Raw genomic sequence first — 16,098 nt, 5'->3', positions numbered from 1 at the left:
ATCAGAAATTCCTCTGTTATTTAATTATTTGAAGTGCTGACTGAACCATGAAACACTGGCCGTTTCAAAAGCCATTTACACTTTATCCTCTTGTTCTCTGACAGTTTGCCAAGATGCTTAATTACGCTGGGTGGAAATCAGTCTGTAACTCACTGTTCATCGTATTTGCTGTGGTATTTATAATCACCAGGCTTGTCATCTTTCCATTCTGGTCAGTATCACCAAAAACTCTTCCTTCTTTGCTTCACCAGTAAGGGTTGGTTTAGAGTTATTGGATAACATTGTCTTCCTTGATCCCTTGTTCAGTAAAGGCAGCATGACAGAAATTCACTTGAAATGAATCAAATCAGCTTTACCTTATAAAGGCAGAGATATTTTAATTTGTAACATATGGAATATTGTCAGGACAGGGATGAGGGACTTCAGTGATGTGGAGAGATTGCAGAAGGTGGGATTGTTCTCCTTAGAACAAAGAAGATTTAGTGCAAGTGTTTAAAATCATGACCGGATCTGACAACTAGAATCAAGGGAAACTGTTCCCAGTGAGAAGAGTCATTAACCATGAAGACCCAGGTTTAAGGAGATGAGGAGAAATTTCTTCTCCTGGAGGGGAGTGAATCTGTGGAACTCTTTACCGCAGAGGGCTGTAGAGGCTGGGTCATTAAGTATATTCAAGGCTGAGATAGACAGATTTTTAGTCAATAAGAGAATTGAGGATTATGGGGATAAGGCAGGGAAGTGGATTATCCCATCAGTCATGAACTCATTGAATGGCAGAGCAGACTCGATGGGCTGAGTAGCCTACTTCTGCTCTATGTCTTATGGTCTTCACCATAAGAAGAATTAAAATGTTTTTTATAATTTACCCGCCGGATGTTTCTGGCCCAAGCTGGCCTCTGCGATGGTGAAGCCACCAGTGGAACCCCCCTGTTCAGGTGTATAACTGAGATTTGATGATAAGACCATAAGACATAGGAGCAGAATTAGGCCACCAGCCCATTGACTCTGCTCTGCCATTCAATCATGGCTGATATTTTTCTCATCCCCCATTCTCCTGCCTTTTTCTCATAACCCCTGATCTCCTTATTAGTCAAGAACCTATCTATCTCTGTCTTAAAGACACTCAATGACCTGGCCTCCACAGCCTTCTGCGGCAAAGTGTTCCACAGATTCACCACTCTCTGGCTGAAGAAATTCCTCCTCATCCGTTTTAAAGGATCACCCCTTTAGCCTGAGGTTGTGCCCTCTGGTTCTAGTTTTTCCTACTCGTGGAAACATCCTCTCCATGTCCACTCTATCCAGGCCTTGCAGTATCCTGTAAGTTTCAATAAGATCCTTCCCTCCTCATCCTTCTAAACTCCATGTACAGAACCAGAGTCCTCAACCGTTCCTCATATGACAAGCTCTTCATTCCAGGGATCATTCTTGTGAACCTCCTCTGTATCTTTTCCAAGGCCAGTACATTCTTCCTTAGATATCGGGCCCAAAACTTCTCACAATTCTCCAAATGAGGTCTGACCAGAGCTTATACAGCCTCAGAAGTACATCCCTGCTCTTATATTCTAGCCCTCTTGACATGAATGCTAACATTGCATTTGCCTTCCTAACTGCCGACTGAACCTGCACATTAATTTTAAGAGCAAGGACTCCCAGGTCCCTTTGGGCTTCTGATTTCCTAAGCATTTCACCATTTAAAAAATAGTCTCTGTCTCCATTCCTCCTTCCAAAGTGCATAACCTCACACTTTTCCACATTGTATTCCATCTATCACTTCTTTTCCCACTCCCCTAGTCTGTCCAAGTCCTTCTGCAGCCCCCTCCCATTTCCTCAGTACTATCTTTCTACATATCCTTGTGTCATCTGCAAACTTAGCAACAGTGCCTTCAGTTCCTTCCTCCAAATCATTAATGTATTTTGTGAAAAGTTGTGGTCCCAGCACTGACCCCTGAGGCACACCACTAGTCACCGACTGCAATCCTGAAAAAAGACCCTTTGTTCCCACTCTCTGCCAATCAGTCAGCCAATCCTCTATCCATGCCAGGATCTTACCTTAACACCATGGGTTCTTAATTTATTTAACAGTCTCCTGTGCGGCACCTTGTCAAAGGCCTTCTGGAAATCTAAATAAATCCTGTACACAGGTTCTCCTTTATCTAACTTCCTTGTTACCTCCTCAAAGAACTCGTAACAGATTTAACATAAGAACATAGGAACTAGGAGCAGGAGTAGGCCATCTGGCCCCTTGAGGCTGCTCCGCCATTCAGTAAGATCATGGCTAATCTTTTTGTGGACTCAGCTCCACTTACCCGCCCACTCACCATGATCCTTAATTTCTTTACTGATTTGTCAGATACGACCTCCCCTTGACAAAGCCGTGCTAACGCAGTCCTATTTTATCACGCACTTCCAAGTACCCCGTGATCTCTTCTTTAATAATGGACTCTAAAATCTCACCAATGACCAAAGTCTGGCTAACCGGCTTATAATTTCATGTCTGCTGCCTCCCTCCTTTCTTAACCAGTGGTGTTACATTTCCAGTCCTCTGGGACACCCCCACCTCCATTGATTCCAGAAAGATCACCACCAATGCCTCCACAATTTCCTCAGCTATCTCTTTTAGAACACTGGGGTGGAGTCCATCCGGTCCAGGTGATTTATCCACCTTCAGACCTTTCCGTTTCCCCAGAGCCTTCTCTTCAGTGATGGCCACTACACTCACCTGTGCCCCCTGACTCTCGTGGAGCTCTGGCATCCAACTGGTCTCTTCCACTGTGAAGACTGATGCAAAGTAACTATTCAGTTTCTCTGCCATTGCTTTGTTTCCTATTATTACTCCTCCTGCCTCATTTTCCAGTGGTCCAGTGGCTATTTTTGCCTCTCTCTTGCCTTTTATATCTTGAAAAACACTCTTCCTATTTCCATTTACATTACTAAAAACTTGAAAAACACTCTTCCTATTTCCATTTACATTACTAACTAGCTTACACTCATATTTCATCTTGTCCCCCTTATTGCTTTTTTAGTTGTCCTCTGCTCACTTTTAAAGGTTTTCCAATCTTCGGGCTTCCCACTAATCCTCGTCACTGTATGCTTTCTCCTTTGCTTTTATGCTGTCCTTGACTTTCCTTGTCAGCTATGGATGGCTCATCCTCCCCTTAGCATGTTTTCCTCCTCCTTGAGATGAATTTCTGTTGTGCCTCCCGAATAACCCCCAAACTCTTCTGCCATTGCTGTTCTACTGTCTTCCCTGCTAGGCTCCCTTTCCAGTGATATGAGATTTGATCTGTGTATTCAAAACAAGCCCAGTTTGAGCAGTTTAATCTGGTGAAAAGGCAGGAAGGGAGCAGGATCAGACTGCCTTGACTTAATATCCACCTCCTCATACTCAGTGACAGCCAAATCAGGGCAGGTGTACCTGAAGACAGACAGTGGAATCAGAGGGAAGCAGGGTGAACACGGCTCGAGTCTGAGTTTGATCTTTGATCTGAGTTTGTTGATCTTTCAGGCAGTAATTTGCTGCAGATTCCACAGCCCAGGATAATCATCATTTCACTGCTGTTTATGAATATCCCTCTTATCGAGGATCATTTAATGGGCAACATTGCAGCTCAGTGACTATCACTGTTTGCTGTGCGGATACATGGATTTGGGCCAGTGTCTGCGGGAGTTTGCACATTCTCCCTGTGCTTGCGTGGGTTTTCTCCGGGTACTCCGGTTTCCTCCCACACCCCAAAGATGTGCTCTTAGGCTGACTGGTGTTAACAAATTGTCCCTAAATTAGTCTCCCCTCAATCTGGTTCCAATGTGGAGTTCCATAAGTGCAGACAAGGGTCATGGGTGGAAGAGGGGACTCACAATGTTGAAATGGCGGCGTGGGCTCGTTGGGCCGAAGGGCCTGCTTCCCGGGCTGTTTTGTTCTTTGTTCTTTAATTTTTCCAACATGTTTTAACATAAATGGGGCTAATGATATTTGGAACATCCTAGTAGTAATGCCCATCAATTCAGTGTTGAGCGGTGATTATAGCTCTTTGTTTCAATGGTCTCTGAGTCTATCTGGAGACGAGGAACATTTAACCTATTTTCTTGTTGGCAGGATCATTCATTGTACCTGGGTCTATCCAGTATATCACTACCCTCCATTCTTTGGATATTATTTCTTCAACGTCATGCTGCTTATCCTTCAGATGCTGCACATTTTCTGGGCGTACCTCATCCTCCAAATGGTCGCAAAGTTCTTCTCCAGCAAAGTAAGTCGTTTCCTGTCAGTGTGGAAATGTTCAATGTGACAGGAAAGGTTCAATGTGAATCACCACCTACACTGCCCACTCTGCACCAGGCAATTCTGCTTATCCTGAGCAGAAATTGGGTACAACTGAATGGTTTAAACAATTTTCTCCTAAATCACTTCTGTTTGTCGATTACTTGCTCAATTCCATCATGAGTTCACTCTGTAGGAATCTGTCAATTTGATGTTTGAGCTGGTTCGGAGATGCAGGTGTCCTTTTTACTGGCCACAAACAGGAGGAGAATTAACTGGTGTCCAGTGAAGTTTTAATGGGCTTTTTAAATAATTAATATATTTTAAAAAATGTAAATATACTGTGCACATAAAACTAACAGCAAGTTAAAGTATTGTGTCCTTGGGGTTAGTTAAGGGAAAAATATTGACCAGGACAGCTTGCAATGATGCTACGCAATCTTACATCTCAATCAGAACAAACAAGCTTCTCCTCACCTCACCTAAAAGGACAGCATCTTTGACAGTGCAGCACTCCCTCAGTATTGCACAAAGCTGTCAGTCTACATTCAAATGTCTACAGTGAAATTTTGAACCCATAACTTCAAGCTCTGAGAAGGGATTGCTGCCACTGACAGAAGATCACTAAATAGTTACTCAGGCCACCAGCAGCAGCCAAAGAGAGGCATTCTGACTGGTGTGCAGAAACAGAGCAGACAGTTTATTCGCCTTCTTCCACTCTGTCTATGTGATAATCGGGAGAACTTCCAATCTCACCCACAGCTGAGATCCGACAGTGCCGCTGCAGTGAATGAAAGTTTGGCTGAGTACCGATGGGGGGAGTTCTCTGCCCATTCACTCTGGTGGCATTCTCTGTTCCCACTGGCAGCGCACCCTCTGTAACCCATGGGTTTCCTGGCGGTGTGGGGTTGCGCCAATGGAGAATACATTGCCGCCAGTGAACAGAGCCCCACTGCCTGTCTCCGAGAAACATGCAGCTGGGTGGTCAGAGAATTCCCTCCTGTGAGTTTTATCATAGAATGAGTGCTTCTGTCTCGTGTTGGTGCTTTATACCAACAATTTAACACTTTATTTCTCCACTTGAAAGTCCTGCCAATGAAACGCATACAATTAAGCAGCTGTTACTCAGTGAATTTTGTCAGCCACCAAATAGAGAAGGAGATAGAAGAAGTTTCGGGGAAATTACTGAATGTTTATTTTTTTTTGATGGAAAGTGGGTATTGCTGCTAGGTCAGCATTTGTTGCCTATCCCTAAATATCGTTGAGAAGGCGGTGGTGAGCTGACTTCTTAAGTCCATGTGGTGCAGGTAAACAGAATTCCAGGTTTTTGATCCAGTGATAGTGAAGGGATTAATAGGAAAATGGTAATGGGGAACATTAACTACCCCAGTGTGAGTCAAATAGAACAAGCTACAGTGGGAGAGCATTCCAGTAATAGAGACCATAGTATCATAAGGTTTAGATAAGTTATAATGAAGGACATAAAGAAACCTCAGGTAAAAATGGGTGGCACGGTAACACAGTGGTTAGCCCTGCTGCTTCACAGCTCCAGGGACCTGGGTTCGATTCCCGGCTTGGGTCACTGTCTGTGTGGAGCTTTCACATTCTCCTCATGTCTGTGTGGGTTTCCTCCGGGTGCTCCAGTTTCCTCCCACAGTCCAAAGATGTGCGGGTTAGGTTGATTGGCCATGCTAAAAAAAAATTGCCCCTTAGTGTCCTGAGATGCATAGGTTAGAGGGATTAGTTGGTAATTATGTAGGATATGGGCGTAGGGCCTGGGTAGGATTGTGGTCGGTGCAGGCTCGATGGGCCGAATGGCATCCTTCTGCAATGTAGAGTTCTTTGAAATGCTTAACCAAAGGTGGGCTCATTGCAGTGAATTGAGGAGGGATCGAATCTGTGTAAATTGGAGTCGAGGCCAGCAACCAGAAGTGAAATAGAGAATAGGCAGCCTTGAGTGGTTGATACAGGTTCTAGTTAAATTCCCACATGGGGGACAAGGAGGACATCCATAGTCAGAGTTCCCTGGATGTCAGAGGCACATGACGAGGCAGAAAGAGACTCAACATGACTTGTATAGAGGAGCAGTGGAAAAAGGAAAGAAAACAAGTAAAGTGTGAATACAAAAATAGATTGATACTCAACAGAAAAAGGAATTCAAAAGTCTTTGAAAGGTGTATTAATAGTAAAAGCTGTAAGAGCAACGGTGGCACTGATTGGGGAATAGAATGCTGGTTTACTGCTGGAGGCCAATGGCACGACTAAGGTAGGAAATGATAATTTGGCACTGCTGTTCAATTAGAAAGAGGAATTGGACAAAGTAATGCTCAGCAAGGGAAATACCAGGATACTGGATCAAAATGAGAAAGAGAAGGATCTAAAAAGGCTTACAGTACTTATAGTGGATTAACCACCTGCTCTGGATCAGATCAGTCCTCAGTTATGGAGTTTTTAAAGTTTATTTATAAGTGTCATGAGTAGGCTTACATTAACACTGCAATGAAGTTACTGTGAAAATCCCTCACTCTAGCATCTGTTTGGGTACACTGAGGGAGAACTTAGCATGCCCAATGCACCAAACCAGCAAGTTTTCCCGATTATGGGAGGAAACCGGAGGAAACCCATGCAGATACGGGGAGAACGTGCAGACTCTGCGCAGACAGTGACCAAACCAGGAATTGAACCTCGGGCCCTGGCACTGTGAGGTTGCAGTGCTAACCACTGCCACCTTGCTGCCCATTGGGAAATAAGGGTGGGGATAGCAGAAAAGGTGACCACAACTTTTCAATCCTCTTAAGATAGAGGACAGGAGAATTACACTCTTGTTCAAAAAATGGGGAGAGGGATAAAGATGGCATTTACAGGCCCGTCAATTTAATTGTAGTGATGAGGCATGGGGGAGGGTTGGCTTTAAAAAACAGCAGTCTGTGAGAAAACGAACAGTCACTTGGAAAAACAGAGCTGTGGATTTGTTGGTGGGAAATGACATTTGAATAACTTGATTGAGATGAATCGCAGCACAGATGATGTGTTTGAAATTTCAAAAGGAGTTTGATAACAGGTTAAGAGAGTTGTGGTGAATGTTTGGTTGTTTTACGGACTGGAGAAAGATTTCCATAGAGTGGAACAGCTGCACCAGATTTTCGATCTTTTCAATCGACTTGACCTGACCTTGAATGTTACCAAAATAAAACTCACCATATCAACCCAGTCACAGTCAGCCAAATACTCTCCCTTCCATATTTGTTCAGGAGAGACTGGAATTCGTTGAGAGCTTACCATATCCTGACAGCTACCTCTCTCAAAAGGCCACCATTGACGAGGGGATCCAACATGGAATCAGTTGCACTGACTCAGCCTTCTACAAACTATGATAGTGAATGTTTGAGAACGAAGACCTCCGCAAGTCCACAACTGTCTTTTTATACAGAGCAGTTGTTGCCACTATCCTGTGTTGTAGTGAGATGTGGACTGTGCCTCAGTGACACATAGTGCTAGAGAAATTCCATCAGCAATGCCATTGCATCCCCCGGGTTCAGTGGGAGGTTCATCGAACTAACGGCAGTGAACTTTGTGAACTTCACCAGCCTTCAGGTCAAACTCTGCAAAATCAACAACAGTGGACTGGATAGGAGAGGACAAGACATCAGAAACTCTCCTTGAAGCGTGGCAGCATTGACGCTAATGACTGGGAGGAGTTTGCTACCAATCATTCTAAATAGTGACAACTTGTCCATCTACCTGGTCACATTTTTCAGCAAAAGCCATCATGATCAGGCAGTGTGGCTGGAAAGAATCAAATCCTGAACTCCACTCCTTCATGGGATGTTTTGCCCCATGTGTCCAAAGATCTTCATCGAGAATCGATCTATTCAGCCACATGAAGACCCATGATCCTGGGAGGACAAAATCCTCAAATTGAGGGATAACTGATAATGATACTGACAACAATAGACTTTGATGTGGAGATGCCGGCATTGGACTGGGGTAAACACAGTAAGAAGTCTGACAACACCAGGTTTAAGTCCAACCAATTTATTTGATAGTAAACTTACAAGCTTTTGGGGTTTGCACCTTCGTCAGGTGAACAATAGACTTTCCCAGGCACTAGGTTTGCTGCTGATTTTGACCCACAATGTACACCAGCCTTGAAGGTTCTACCCAGACCCCAAGACTGAATTTTAAATGGGCCACCTTTATAATTTCAAGTTGTAAGCTTGTACAGAGCGGAAAGATCAGTGAAACATCACAAACAGACTGCTGTTACCATTAAATCTAGAAACCTGAGAGGATTTTGATTATGTCTCCATGCCCAACACCAAACAACCCCAACTATTCCATTTGGCTAGTGTTTTATTTCCTGCTCTTCTCTTCGTGGGGATACTGATTCTGCTGGGGGTACAGCCCCATGGACACTCGGCAAACTCTGTTTCTAATCTTTAACAAAAACATGATACTGCAGATGCTGGAAATCTGAAACCTAAAGACAAAATACCAGAAATCCACCACAGGTCAGGCAGCATCTGTGGGAGAGAAACAGGGAACAGTTCAGATCACTGACCTTTCATCAGAATGGAACATATTGGGGATCAACAGTATTTGCATTTATTTAGTGTCTTCCAGTTCTACAGCCAACAACGTAACTGGTGACAGATATAACTCCGTAACCAGAGAACACAAATAATTGGCAAAATGAGAATTTTAATTTTTGCACCGTTATTGTGATCTGGAATGTTTCAATTGAGAGAATGGTGAAAATAGATTCAACAAGTAATTTTCAAAAGAGAACTGGATAATTACTTGATCCAATGAGAGCTGTTTTATTCATTCTCACACCAGTAACGTGGGCATTGAAAGAAGTGATGTGTCCGGAATGGTATCCTGAATCTACAATGTCTGGTTAACCAACTGTTAGAGCAAGTCAGCATCTTAATAAAGGAGTTAGGTGCACACCTGAGGATGATTAAGTCTCTAATCACCAATTAAATTAATTGGGGAGAGTGAGAGTGCTATTTAAAACCATAATCAGCATCTACTAATCACTTGATGCAGAGGTTTGACTGACCACACTGAGTATCAACACACATGGGGTGATTTTTCTGAGACATAACTGGTTTTTAGTGGCTTTACCTCTTATACCATGGACAAACTATCCTGTAAGCTTCTCCGTCAGAGCTTCGTTGAGTCACCCAGATGTGAAACATTGGCTCTATTCTCTCGCCACAGATGCTATCAGAGCTGCTGAGATTTTACAGCAGTTTCTGTCTTTGTTTCAAATTCCAGCCTTTGTGGCAATTATGCTTTCTTAGTCACAATGTTTTCCCATCCCTTCTACCGTCAAGGATCTGTGATCATGTATTTCAAGATCCTTCTGTTCCTTTACATTTTTCAATCTCTTACCATTTACCATGTATTCCCTTGCCCTGATCCCAAATCGATTACACAAATTGGATTCCATTTTCAGTTTTCTGCTCACCTGACCAATCTACAATCTTCAATAAGACCCGCACTCAGAATATTTTATACAGTTTTTTTCTCACTTTACTTGAGGGACTTGCATTGGAAGCAGTGTAGAGACGTTTCACGGAGCTGATTCCTGTGATGAAGGGTTTCCAATGAGGAGAGGTTGGGCCTGTATTCAGTGAAGATCAAAAAGAATCTTAAAACGTTTCAGATTCTGAGGGGTTTGAGTGTGAATGCTGAGAGGATGTTTCTTCTCATGGGGAGGAAAGTTAGAGGGCAAAGTTTCAAAATAAGCGCTCTTCCATTTAAGATGGAGTCGAGAGGAAATTTCTTCTCTGAAGGTCGCCAGTGTTTGAAATTTTCTCCCCCAGGCGGCAGTGGAGGTGGAGTCACTGAATATACTCAAGACTGAGTTTGACAGAGACGTCAGTCGACAAAGGAGGGTTACCAGGAGCAGATCAGGAAAGTGGAGTTGAAGCCACAATAAGATCAGCCAGAATGTTATCGAATGGCAGAGGAGGCTTGAGGGGCTGAATGGCCTGCTCCTGCTCCTATTCCTTATGGTTTTGTGTGGCTCTCCATCAACTGTGTGACCAGTTTTGATTTTGTCTGCAAACTTCTTAACAACACCACCTCCATAGAATCATTGATTGCTCTCAAAGAGCTGTCATAGACATAATGGGCCAAATGGCCTCTTTCTTGTTTTAACCTTCCTGAGATCATATATACACTTTAATACCTCATACTGAGCCGTGTCTTCCAGTCACCAAATACCCGTCAACTATTAACCCTTTGCTTCCTGTTACTGAGCTAAACGTATCCAACTTGCCAATTCCCATGAATCCCGAGAGCTGTTAATTTAATGTGGGGCTTTGTGAAAAGCTTTGCTAAAATCCCTGTAGACTCCATTGGTGGGGTGGGGAAGGCTGGGGGTGGTTAAGGAGGGAATTAATTGGGGTGAAGGGGGATTGGAGGGCTCTCCATTCACCTGACAAAGAGGGAGTCCCCTTGAAAGCTTGTGAGTTTACTATCAAATAAATTGGTTGGACTAAAACCTGGTGTTAGAACATAGAACATAGAACATTACAGCGCAGAACAGGCCCTTCGGCCCACGATGTTGCGCCGACCAGTTTTTTTAAAAAAAAACACTGACCCACAAATCTAAACCAATCCCTTTTCGTCCATAAACCTATCCATAGATCTCTTAAACGCCCCCAAACTAGGCGCATTTACAACCGCAGCAGGCAGGGCATTCCAATCCCTCACCACCCTCTGGGTAAAGAACCTACCCCTGACATCCGTCCTATAACTACCACCCCTTAATTTAAAGCCATGCCCCCTCGTGCTAGCATTCTCCATCCGAGGAAAAAGGCTATCACTATCCACCCTATCTAAACCTCTAATCATCTTATATGTTTCAATAAGATCCCCTCTTAGCCTCCTTCTTTCCAGCGAAAACAACCCCAAATCCCTCAGTCTCTCCTCATATGACCTCCCCTGCATACCAGGCAACATCCTGGTAAACCTCCTCTGCACCCTCTCCAAAGCCTCAACGTCCTTCCTGTAATGTGGGGACCAGAACTGCACACAGTACTCCAAGTGCGGCCGCACCAGAGTTGTGTACAGTTGCAACATGACGCTGCGACTCCTAAATTCAATCCCCCTACCAATAAACGCCAAAACACCGTATGCCTTCTTAACTACCTTATCTACTTGATTCCCAACCTTCAGGGATCTATGTACACATACACCTAGATCCCTCTGCTCCTCCACACTATTCAAAGTCCTCCCGTTAGCCCTATACTGAACACATCTGTTACTCCTACCGAAATGTTGTCAGGCTTTTTACTGTGGCAGTTTTCCACAGAGGAAATCAGTGAGGGTAGTTAGGTTTAGAGTAGGGAGAAGGAGATATGGAAATAATCAGATGGCCAGAGAATATCCAGGCCACAAGAGCTGACTGCAGATGAGGAAGGAAATTTGGTCAGTTTCAGTTCATCTGTGCAGGAACTCTCAGGTCCCCCCAGTGTAGCTTTCAGTTATTTCTGAGCTGGGTTTGAGGAGATGGGAAGGTTGTGAATACAGCTCATGGTGGGAGTATATACAAAGCGACATTAGGAAAGCAGATGGTTGGAGGAGAAGGGTTTGGATTGGAAAGGATGTGCAGTTACTCTTAAGTAGATGAGGAGGGCTGAGATCTTCATTAGCAAATTGGTGCTGGGTATGGATGCTCCACCTCTCAAGCATTTTAAGTGAGAGATGGAAGAGGTTGAGCTACCCAAAGGGAGAGAAGCTTCTGGAAGTGTGACCCATGTGGCCTGTGAAGTGAGCAGGCTGAGGCACGATCTCACCATATTTGTATAGAATGGTTCATGTTTCATCGATTTATACAGGAATGCTTGTGTTCTTTTCAAAGCCATGTTAAGCTGTGAGCTTGTAAGATATAAGATAACATGCACAAAGAGTTCCCAGTGAAATAGACAGTACGTAATGAGCCGATAAGGTTATTAACATGATGTGATGATAGTCTGCAGTACAAATCCTCTCAGAGGGCTTTGTTTAGCTAAAGGATCATGTCGACTAGTGTAAGGGCATTTCTTGTGCAGTGTTCTGACATAATCTCACTAATGGGCAGTAAAAATAAACCTTCATTCAGTGTACCAGAACTGATGAGTTTCTGTGGCCCAGATTTTTGCTTGGGGTCAGGAAAACTCACCCTACACACATTTACACCTTCCAAAATGCACACTCACCCCGGCTGTGACTCTGCCTGGGATCGTTGTCATTTCACAGAGGGACGCAGTGAAATGAGTGAGCATTGTGGATGCAGATGTGGATCTATTAAAAGTTCTCCAACAACAGCAGCCCAAATCCCAACATTGTTTAAAAGCCCCCTAATCATAATCTCACTCTCCATCTGTTCACATTATCCCTCAGATCATCCATCCCTCCTTGGAACCACTATACCACCCTGGGAAACATCCAGGGCCCTCGTATCCTGCATAACCACCCACTCAGTATCTACTATGTGCAGTCCTCCAGAGCCATGTAAAAGCAATGGGAATTATTGTAAATAATTAGAAAAAAAACAAACCTCTAAATCAGTCCAAAGATGTGTGAGTTAGGTTGATTGGCCATGCTAAGAAATTGTCCCTTAGTATCCAGGGATGTGTAGGTTAGAGGGATTAGTGGGTATAACGTGTAGGGATATGGGGGTAGGTCCTGGGTGGGATTGTGTTCGGTGCAGACTTGATGGGCCGAAGGGCCTCTTTCTGCGCTGTGGGGTTCTATTCTATGATTCATCTAATTAAACTCTAAATTCAAACTCACTAGCACTGATAACGGAAAGAAAAAAGCCTTCTCGAATGTCAAATAAATTGTAATCCTTTAATTGCCTATTAAATGTGTAAATAAAGGGGATTAGTGGGGTAAATGCATGGGGTGGGGTTGGGAGGTAGGCTAGTTGGGATGCTCTGTTGGGGGTCAGTGCAAATGTGATGGGCCGAATGGCTTCCTTCTGTACTGTATGGATTCTATGATTAGGTTTGTAAAGAAACAAGAAATCACATCCTCGGCATATCCTGTTACATGGTATGTTAAAACTGCCAATCATTCCTTAATCAATGGAACATCTGCTAAGCAGAATTCTCCAAAAGTTTTTGCAACACAGCCAAGCATTCACAATGGCTACAGCCATGTCAAAAGCTGCCTAATATACTGCCAGAAACTGACAGAACAAAACCGTGTTCAATTTTCATTTCAAAGCAAAGTGCTTGTCAGTCAGTGGAGGGGAACATAAACAGCAAGAGCTGTCAGCTGATTTAAATCACAGCACAAATCATGACAGAAGAGTCTGACATGACCTTTTACTTTTTTAAAGGAATATTTTGGAAGTTTTGGCAATTGGAAAAGTACTGTAATACAGGATGATCATCAGAACTGGAGGAGATTAGTATTAGTAGAGAAATGGTGCTGGGAAAATTGATGGGATTGAAAGCAGACAAATCCCCAGGGCCTGATAATCTACATCCCAGTAATAAAGGAAGTGGCTCGAGAAAGAATGGCTGCACTGGTGGTCATCTTCCAGGATTCTATAAACTCTGGAACAGTTCCTGCAGTTTGGAGTGTAACTAATGTCACTCCAATATTCAAAAAGGCAGGTAGAGAGAAAATGGGGAATTATAGACCAGTAAGCCTAACATCGGTACTGGGGAAAATTCTCGAATCCATTATCAAGGACTTTATAGCAGAGCATTTAGAAAGCAGTGGCAGGATCAGACAGAGTCAGCATGGATTTATGAAGGGCAAATCATGCTTGAAAAATCTGTTGGAATTCTTTGAAGATGTAACTAGTAGAGTTGACAAGGGGGAGCCAGTGGATGTGGTATATTTGGATTTCCAGAAAGCATTTGACAAAGTCCCGTGTAAGAGATTATTGTGCGAGATTAAAGTGCATAGGATTGGGGGAAGTGCATTGAGATGGATAAAAAACTGATTGGCAGAGAAGAAACAAAGGGTAGGAATTAATGGATCCTTTTCAAATAGGCAGGCAGTAACTTGTGGGTTGCCATAGGGATCGGTGCTGGGACTCCAGCTATTCACTATATATATTAATGGTTTGGATGAGAGAACAAAATGTAACATCTCAAAGTTTACAGATGATACCAAGTTGGGTGGGAGGATAAACTGTGACGAGGATACAGAGATCCTTCAGCATGAAGGACACAGGTTTAAGGTGCTGGGGAGTAGGTACAGAGGAGATGTTAGGGGTAAGTTTTTCACTCAGAGGGTGGTGAGTGAGTGGAATTGGCTGCCGTCGGTGGTGGTGGAGGCAAATTTGATAGGGTCTTTTAAGAGACTTTTGGATAAGTACATGGGACTTAGTAAGATAAAGGGTTATAGGTAAGCCTAGTAGGTAGGGATATGTTTGGCGCAATTTGTGGGCCGAAGGGCCTGTTTATGCTGTAGTTTTTCTATGTTCTATGATCTGGACAGGTTGGGTGAGTGGGCAAATCAATGGCAGATGCGGTATATTTTGGATAAATGTAAGGTCATTCACTTTGGAAGCAAAAAAGCAGATTACTACCTAAACGGTTGTAAATTGGGAGAGGGGAGTGTGCAGTGGGATCTGGGTGCCCTTGTGCACCAGTCACCAAAGGTAAGCATGCAGGTGCAGCAGGCGGTAAAGAAGGCAAATGGTGACTGAGACACTGGAAGTTTTGGTACCTCGTGCTGTTTTGCCACCTTCCTATTGAAGACATTGACTCATCTCATTCCCAGAACATCTCTTCAGGAGTTCCCCAGGGTAGTGTCCTAGGCCCAACCATCTTCAGCTGCTTCATAGAACATTACAGCGCGGAACAGGCCCTTCGGCCCACAATGTTGCGCCGACCAGTCTTATTTTTAAAAAAAAACATTGACCCACTAATCTAAACCAATCCCATTTCATCCATAAACCTATCCACCAATCTCTTAAACGCCCCCAAACTAGGCGCATTTACAACTGCAGCAGGCAGGGCATTCCAGTCCCTCACCACCCTCTGGGTAAAGAACCTGCCCCTGACATCCGTCCTATAACTACCCCCCCTTAATTTAAAGCCATGCCCCCTCGTGCTAGATTTCTCCATCCGAGGAAACAGGCTATCACCATCCACCCTATCTAAACCTCTAATCATCTTATATGTTTCTATAAGATCCCCTCTTAGCCGCCTTCTTTCCAGTGAAAACAACCCCAAATCCCTCAGTCTCTCCTCATAGGACCTCCCCTGCATACCAGGCAACATCCTGGTAAACCTCCTCTGCACCCTCTCCAAAGCCTCCACATCCTTCCTGTAATGTGGGGACCAGAACTGCACACAGTACTCCAAGTGCGGCCGCACCAGAGTTGTGTACAGTTGCAACATGACGCTGCGACTCCTAAATTCAATCCCCCTACCAATAAACGCCAAGACACCGTACGCCTTCTTAACAACCTTATCTACTTGATTCCCAACTTTCAGGGATCTATGTACACATACACCTAGATCCCTCTGCTCCTCCACTCTATTCAAAGTCCTCCCGTTAGCCCTATACTCAACACATCTGTTATTCCTACCGAAATGGATTACCTCACACTTCTCCGCATTAAACTCCATCCGCCACCTCGCGGCCCAGCTCTGCAACCTGTCCAAGTCACCCTGCAAACTTCGACACCCTTCCTCACAATCTACCACACCTCCGACTTTGGTGTCATCAGCAAACTTACTAATCCACCCAACTATACCCTCATCCAGATCATTAATAAAGATTACGAACAGCAGTGGCCCCAAAACAGATCCCTGAGGCACACCACTCGTAACCGAACTCCATGATGAATAATTACCATCAACCACCACCCT

General features: G+C 44.0%; 1 protein-coding gene across 2 annotated transcripts in view; it reads left to right on the top strand.

Moving 5' to 3' along the window:
- The window catches only part of cers3a (ceramide synthase 3a), a 108,860-nt gene that overhangs the window by 76,207 nt on the left and 16,555 nt on the right, over positions 1 to 16,098 (top strand). For both annotated transcript variants that reach the window (XM_080214484.1, XM_080214485.1), the window contains exons 9-10: positions 105 to 211; positions 4,094 to 4,247. In XM_080214484.1, coding sequence (XP_080070610.1) covers positions 105 to 211; positions 4,094 to 4,247 — 261 coding nt within the window. The remainder of the gene's footprint in view (positions 1 to 104; positions 212 to 4,093; positions 4,248 to 16,098) is intronic.

The sequence above is a fragment of the Carcharhinus amblyrhynchos genome, chromosome 28 (genome assembly GCF_965287045.1).
Source record: "Carcharhinus amblyrhynchos chromosome 28, sCarAmb.v2.hapA, whole genome shotgun sequence".
Lineage (NCBI taxonomy): Eukaryota > Metazoa > Chordata > Chondrichthyes > Carcharhiniformes > Carcharhinidae > Carcharhinus > Carcharhinus amblyrhynchos.
The sequence above is the reverse complement of the archived record's forward strand: the minus strand, read 5'-3'. Positions and strand labels throughout refer to the sequence as shown.